Source organism: Pygocentrus nattereri, chromosome 10 (genome assembly GCF_015220715.1).
Source record: "Pygocentrus nattereri isolate fPygNat1 chromosome 10, fPygNat1.pri, whole genome shotgun sequence".
In the NCBI taxonomy this organism is placed as follows: domain Eukaryota; kingdom Metazoa; phylum Chordata; class Actinopteri; order Characiformes; family Serrasalmidae; genus Pygocentrus; species Pygocentrus nattereri.
In genome coordinates, this window is record NC_051220.1 from 8382628 (window position 1) to 8390736 (window position 8109).

The 8109-nt window shown below is 41.2% G+C and overlaps 1 protein-coding gene across 1 annotated transcript in view; it reads right to left on the reverse strand.

Moving 5' to 3' along the window:
- bicc1a (BicC family RNA binding protein 1a) overlaps nt 1-6999 on the reverse strand; it is a 72536-nt gene extending 65537 nt beyond the window's left edge. Inside the window, exon 1 of the mRNA XM_017704953.2 lies at nt 6527-6999. Coding sequence (XP_017560442.1) covers nt 6527-6722 — 196 coding nt within the window. The 5' untranslated portion in view covers nt 6723-6999. The remainder of the gene's footprint in view (nt 1-6526) is intronic.
- Nucleotides 7000-8109: the final 1110 nt, after the last annotated feature.

An 8109-nucleotide genomic window follows, 5' to 3' on the forward strand; every position in this document is an offset into this window, starting at 1 on the left:
ATGCATTATGATTCATGCTGACTTTAATAAGAGGGAAGTGCTAATTCTACTTCTGTAGACCACAGGTATTACCCCAGCAAATCAAAAACACTGAAGATACAAACAAGCGCCTTCCGACAGATCCTGCCTTCTGTTTCACATTTAACAGAGCGCTCAGCTAATAAAACCTGATATCAGCCAAATCTGCCAGTCAGGCTCCAAATCACAGCCATCTGAGAGTCATTAGAAGGTCTCACACACACCACCTGTGCCAAGGACACAATGAAAAACAGAGGAGTGTGTGTGTGTGTGTGTGTTTGTCTGTGAACAAGCATGCATGAACACTATTGTAAGTTGTTCTTTGGAGCGCTGTTTTGAGTTCCTGTGTGTGGAATAAATCTGTATAAAAGCAAACCTACTGAACCGAGCACAAAGAGTCCTATAGTTTAGGTTCAAATCTGAGTCATCACACATGCCGTCCACTGCCAGGAGTCCTATAGGAAGGCAGCAGCCTGCATTTTGGGTGACTTGGGAGCTAAAAAAGCCCAGTACTAACATTGGAACTGATTTTGAGTACTGAAATACAGAAAATCAAGCAAATACAGAATAAGATGAGTGGTTAGACGTTATGGTCTGACTCAGTAATGCGCTTGTGTCTAGATATGAGGACACAGTGTGCCTGCTTAGAGACCTCCACCTCAACATTTGTGTGTATCCACACATTGTAAACATACACCCACTTACCCCATGTACTTCTCTAGCGTAGTAATGCATATAAGCAGGAATTACGTGTAGAGCTTGACATCAAATTCTGTCTGCTTGTCCAGGACAAGTTAAAATTTATGTCAGACAAGTTGATGCTGAATTTACTCCTCCTAAACAGGCCAACAAACAACAAAAAAAAGGAATGTGTTCTAAAAGCGGATCATTTCACAGCATATATTCTTTAAATGTGTCAACAAATAAGTTTGACTTCATTAGAAGCAGCTAGGCTCATCACTTAGTACGGTTCAGAAACCTCCAGAACCTGACCACGTGCTAGATAAATGTCCAAAACAAGTCAGTCCAAGGGCTAACGCTGACATGTACGAGTCTAACATGGAACAAAAATGTATTCCTACTCGGAGAGATGAACTTGACTGTGTGATGTATGATGAACAAGGGATACTCTGCATTACCTCACTTGTGCCCCTCAATGAGGTGATAAGTTAGTAGTTAACTGAAAAGTAACCATCAAAAGACAGAACTTGCTCTAAAGCTGTTAAAATGGCATTTTTTGGTAAGATTAATTTTATATAGAACTAAAATGCATGACTCAGTTAATGGTAACATTAGCTAGTTAACATGGATACTTGAATTAATTATATAACATCAGCACTCCAGCTGGTCACTTAACTGGTCAAGTGATTTTGACTTTCAGATAGGGCTGAACCACTTGGGTAAAACATGCAATGAGATTTTTCTGACTAATATTGCAGCAGCAATTTAAACTGCAGTCATTATCTCTAAAGTTCTAAGGTTTTTTTTATTTTAGCCAAGAAGTTAAGAATATCCACTTGAACCCTTAATGTAGTGTGCACGTCTGCCAGCAAGTTGTGGTTGTGATGTCACAACACATGGAGGTTTGGTGGCCTCTGATTGGTCTAACTTATGTACAAGCAGTTTGCAAGCTGTTTGTTACTAGGTTAAATTTCCCCTCTTAAAACTTATGACCAACATTTGAAAATGCAGCCTCTGTGATTAAAAAAAATAGCAATTGAACAGAGTGCAATTCGACATAAAAACACGTCAGCCCAACCTGTGGACAAGAAAAATTTCAACATCAAACCCTGCGGCATTCAAGTTTGAAAAAAGAAACGAATCAACAACGATTTCAGTCTAGTAGCCAAAGTCAACACTTGTGTTCTCCCGTGTCGCTCCAAGGGTTCATGTAACACCTTTCACTTGAGCTCATACGGGGAAGAGATCTTAAGATGATGTTGGGGAACCTGTGAGACCAATTGGATCAGGGCATGTTAAAACCAGTAGTGAATCGGGCAGTAAATACGTTTGTATCTGCGCATTTTGTGCTCGACTTTGATTTGACCATGACTATGAAAACACCTTTTGTTCTGAGACCACTCCCCACAATTGGTCCAAATATCACGTGGCCACCTGCCTCACTGGAGCAGTTGTTCAATTTACACAAGTCAAGCACCGTTATAACTGCTTGTTGCTGCTGGTGGTTCATTTTCATTCAAATGTTTTAACGTTTGCATTACATGGTCACCTGAAGGTTCCACAGAAATGTCAAGCCACAGTAATGTCTATTTAAATGCAATATTTAGGAAAGTGATGCAATACTGATTAACAATACTTACTGTCAGGCACTGAAGTCTCTAAGGCTACGTTTACACAGCAGGTAAAAGTGGCCCAAATCTGATTTTTTTCCCTCATATGTGACACAGATGTGTATCTGCGTGCCAGTGTAAACAGCAAAAAAACGCACCGAATCTGACATTTTCAATTCCGATTTGAGACGCTTTCACATGTGGTACTGAAATCCAATCCATATCCGATCTACAGCAATGCGACTCTGAACATCCAGATCAGAATTCATGCAACTTTTATATCAGTACAACTCAACATTAGTCATAATTTTACACTGCTGAGACTCAAACATTTAGACTGATGTATCTGTACCAAAAAAAATAAATAAATAAATAGAGGAGACTCATTGCAGTCACTCCGTGTTTGAAGAGGTTTCAAATGAAACGGCCGAGTGCGGCCAGAGGAAACCGAGGCTGCAGCGTCAGAGAACAGTTTAAACAATCCAAGGACACGAACCAAAGAAGTGGCTGGGCTAAATAATGTGCCCTTTTTACGGTGAACTCAAACACACTGTGGGTTCGCTGGCTGTTATAATTGCTTACCTCTGGATGAGCATGACACATGAAGCATGGTTCTTTTGTGCATGCAGTTCTGTTTAGGAGCGCAATCTGTTCAGACTAAAGTCGCATAGAGACCACATTTAAAAGAGAATGTGAACAAAAATCAGATTTGGTGAGAAAATCAGATTTGGGCCACTTTTACCTGCTCTGTATCAGGCTGAAGTGGCACAAATGGAATTTTTTGCCTTCATGTGACTCTGATCTGATGTTTTCAGGGCTGTGTGAACACACAAATCTGGTCTTTTCAAATCCAATCTGAGCCACTTTCATAGGTGGTCCTAAATCGAATACAGATCCAATTCGTGGCCACGCGACCTGAACATTCAGATCGGTGCGCATGCGGGTCATTTCAGAACTCCGGTTCATTCACAATGACAGATCTGAATCACTTACCTAAACGAGTGTGAACCATCATGCCAGAGGGATCAGAGTTGAGTAAAAAATCTGATTTGAGCAACGAGGCTTGTAATGTGAACATAGCTCAATAACTTCCCAATAAGGAGTTTTTGATTCTGATATGGGAAACTGTGTGGTAAAATGTACAACAATCAATAACTGTATTCATCTAAACATAGTTAAACTAAAATAGTGGGGGATGTGAATCCAAGAGGTTTGAGATTTTGATCAGATAAAAATCTCAAAAATAATACATATTCGGTTTATTCTACAGTGAACCGCCAGCTCAAACAAAAGGGATTCCCCTCAATCTCCATGAACGTGAAGTTTTGGAGCTGCCTAGAGATGCTTTCCTTTTTTCCCCCCGTATCTTTCGTTTCCTGGAAAAAAGGGTCTGCTGTTCCTTCACAAGCAATAAAACACAGCTTCCCACACAATGACCGTCTAATCACACCCACTCCAGACTCTGACCAACCACAGCACTGAGTCCCAGATAAACACCCCTCCCCAGCCAATCACAACACCACCAGATGTTACACACGCAGGCTGGACAGTGAGGAAGGCAGCAGTCAATCATATTGCATGAAAGAGCGAGTCTGTATGTGAAGTCACACTCTGGTCCAGTGGAACAGGCCTGGATCACAAGTTTCACGCTTCCCCTACAATAACTGACCCCAGACTGACTTCTGATCCATGTCAGGGTAAAGGTCTGAGGGAAGGAAAGAAAAAAAAACAAAAAACACAACAAAAAAAAAACAGGACAACCACAACACACACACACACACACACACACAGAAGAGACCAGTTACAAACATTTTCACTCTCCCATGTCAGATGACTTCCATATGCTCGAAAGACACTATATTAAATCAGTATGTTTACAACTAAAATGAAATGTTATTGATTTCCATTCATCACAAGTCAATGCTGTGTTTTTATGTAATTTAATATCATGATATTTACTCAAAAGCGCAATGAAATCGGATGATATTTAGGTCAGGATTAACAAAGTTAACAAACCCATTAAGTCATCATTTATACAGTTAATAAGCTAGCAGGTAAATAGCCCATTAAGTTGAGCATTAAAAACCATTAAGTCAGTATTAAAAGTGAATAAATTAGCATTAATAGTTAAAGAACACTTTGACTTTGCAATAATCAAGTCAACCAACTCATTTAGCTAGCCTTAAACTGAATAACTGAATAATGACACCCATTAAGTCAGCGTTAATAAAGCTGATAGCATTAAGTACTGAGCTTATTAAGTTAGTATTAATAAAGTGAATGAACCCATTTAGTAGAGCTAATAAGTTGGCGTTAATAAAGTTAGTGACCCCATTAATTTAGCATTAATACAGTTAACATGTATGCTTGTAAAAAGCAGGCAGCATCAATATGTTAGCATCATTAGTCTAATGAATCCATGCTACTTGAGAACTGTTGTGCTACGCTAAAAGAATGTCACTCCTGACAAAGCCTGTGTTGATTGGACTGTTCTGATGTTTTTTTTCTTTTCTTAAAATGACAACGAGACGTTACACAATACTGTAAATGTTAACCAGACAGAAAGCACAATCACTGAAACTTAATATTTACTTTGGTTCTGAGTATTTAGTGTAGTGCTTTCAAGGCAATTTAAAGCATACAAGAAATTAGATGCATAGTGTATGGTTTGTTACATACTGTCGTCACATCAATATCAATGTACTGGTATACACATATCACCCAGCCCTATGCTTTCTGCACCACCACCATGTTTCACTTATACAGGCCTGATGCACTGAACTTCACTCATCTATACTCCAATCCGCCACACTAAACTGTCTGCTTGGAAATGGACAAACTCTGGATAGAACTGTCTCCACAAACCTGTAGGTGTATCTCACACCTGGAACAACAGAAGCACCTCAACCAGAGTATATACTGATCCAGTGAGTAACCGCAGAGTATAGCAGTAATAAATGAACATAAATGTTGGAAACATTCTCATGTGATCCATACAGTTAAACAGGATCAGACGTCAGCTGTAGGAGGCGAAGCAGAGTTTGATATTCATCCAGTTTATATGATCTATGCAAAGAAAATTACAGGTTAATCACAAAGATGCATGAGTGCACTGGAATGTGACAGTGAGACCAGTGAGGGGTCACCAGTAAGGTCGCAGTTTCACATAACAGCAGATAAATGGACTTGTGTATTTTGAGAGTTACTGCAGTGAGTGAAATCTCCACTGATAACACCGTGTTATCTTTCATCCTCCAACACAGAGTCCCATCCTAATACATATTTCATGATGGAAAAAACGAAGCACAAACACATGAAACTCATGAGTGACCTCTGCTGGCTGACTGGCGCACTGACCAGTCTTACCTGCAGAGTAAGGCCCAAATACACGAGCTAAAAGTGCTTTAAAGTTTAATGCGAAAACTGGACACGACCAGAAAGTTCATCCTGTGGAAAATAACTTCATCATCCCTGCACTGGGCACGTGACCAGCATGATTAAAACTATCCAATCAGCCACGTCCATTTCTACCACAGATTGTTGACAAGTTAAAGGGGAACTCCACCAAATCTTCAAAAGTCATTAAATATTTTAAGATGCAAAGTCATTCAGAGTGGTTCGGTGTGAAATGCTGTGTTCTAATGAAACTTAAAGAGGCAGATCTGTTCACAGTGGTGGTGATAGGAACCAAACGTCCACCTCTAAAAGCTCCCTCCCAAAATACACTGCCTAATACCTGAGACATTGTTTTATGAAAAAATGTTGGCCTAAAACGTCTTGTTAAACAATTTATTTCAATCAATTTGTGGCGGAGGGTCACACGGGGGGCGTTATAAGGTAAAATAGTCCGCAAAGAAATCGCATTGCGTCATTTTTTCCACTACTTTATCATGTAAACATTCCATATTAAACCCAGTAGGTTCACTGGTGGTTGTATTTGTGCTGTAGAGATTATGACCCCTGGTTCCCATCACCACACTTTAAAGAAATCTTAGTCTCATTTCCCACAAATGACCACTCTGAATGACTCTGTTTACATTCAGACATTCTGAAAAATCGCTGGAGTTTCCCCTTTAGCGTTAAGCATGATAACATGAATTAAGTAAGCTAGGCTATTCACATTAAAATGACCTTTTCCCGCATAAAAAGGGTGACATGTGTTTCACTTTGTTGTAAAAAAAAAAGTTGTGAAGGGCAAGTTACTCATTCATACCTACCGAGTAACATGGTTTCCAGCTTCTTGCGGTCCACCCGAAACCTCTCCTCCGTCCAGGACGGGTCTGGCGGGGAGACGTGGCCGCTGGAGTCGTCCTCGGAGGCGTGCAGCGGAGAGTCAGCGCTCCGCTCGCTGTTGGAGCCCGGCTCTGCCTGAGGGGGAGAGTAGCTGCTCGGAGAGACCAGATGGGCGGCCATGGCGTACAAACACGCCCGCGCTCTGAGGCCACGGTGCTCCACACCAGCAGAAAGACCGAGATTTTCATAGAACGGTAGCCGAAGGCTGGACTCTGCGATGCGGACTCACTTTTTTTAGGTCAGTTTCTTTCCGAGCCTCCCCTCAGAAAGCCAGTCTAACCGCCTCCATTCTGTCGCTCAGTCAAAACAACCGTTACAGTAAAAAAACGAACTTTTTTTAGAACGCTCACGTGCCAGAATCAACAATTCTTTTCAAAAGTTCAGCGCGCGCCTCCACTCACTGGCGTTCTACTCTAAAGATGGGGAGGGGAGGGGGCATGGCACGCGGGTGCGCGCGCGCGCGCGTGCAAGGCTGCGTGGGCGTGTGCGCCGTGCGCGCGCACATTTTCATCCATACCCAGCGGCTTTTTTTAGTTTCAGCCGTTAAAAATAAAACATTTGAAATGATACGACGTGGAATTGTTTAACGAAAAAGTCATAAAATATTACATTTTATTACCTTCTGAGTATTATTTTAAATACGGCGAATAATTCATACAACACGAAATAAAGAGGGTCTCTTTAAGGGCTCTTAAGTAAAGACAGTGGTTCTATTTGGAACCTTGCGTTCTATATTGAACAATATACATGATTAAAAGCTTCTCTGCATGGTGAAATGGTTCTTCAGACTGTTGGAGAATGTGTTGTATATGGTTCTGCAGTATATAGCACCAAAAAGGGTTCTGCTGTTGTTGCATACTTGACAACAATGGAAGAACCCTTTTAGCACATGCTCCATCAATCTGAAGAACCGTTTCACCATGGAAATTGTTTTTTGAGGGTTCAGGGTTCTACATAGAAGCACTGCCTCTACTAAAGAACCTTTGAAGAACCATGTTTTTTTAAGAGTGATACAGTTTCATATGCAGTTTAAAGTTATTCATGATGTTATGTAGTATCCTGTGGTACATTATGTCAGTCAGTTATATCCCTAGGCCTCATTGTTCTGACAGAATTCAGGATTTTGGTTTTATGTTTCGCAATTTCAGCCATTAATCCCACTACAATACCCAGCATGCATTGCACAAACATAGGAATCAAGCCAAGTAGTGGCTGCCCTGTGACTGTCCTCCCTACTGCCATGAAGAATTGCTCTGATATGCCCTCAGCTACCACACCTACTTGTCCACGTAATTATCTAATCAGCCAATCAAGTGCCAGCCTTGTTGATGACAGAGGTCAGCAGAGAATGGCCAGACTTGTCCGAATTGCGGTGAGCAGAAAAGCATCTCAGAATGCAGAACACGTCGAACTTCAAGGCAGATGGGCTACGACAGCAGAAGGCCACATCGGGTTCCACTACTGTCAGCCAAGAACAGAAAGCTGAGGCTGCAGTGGGCACAGATAC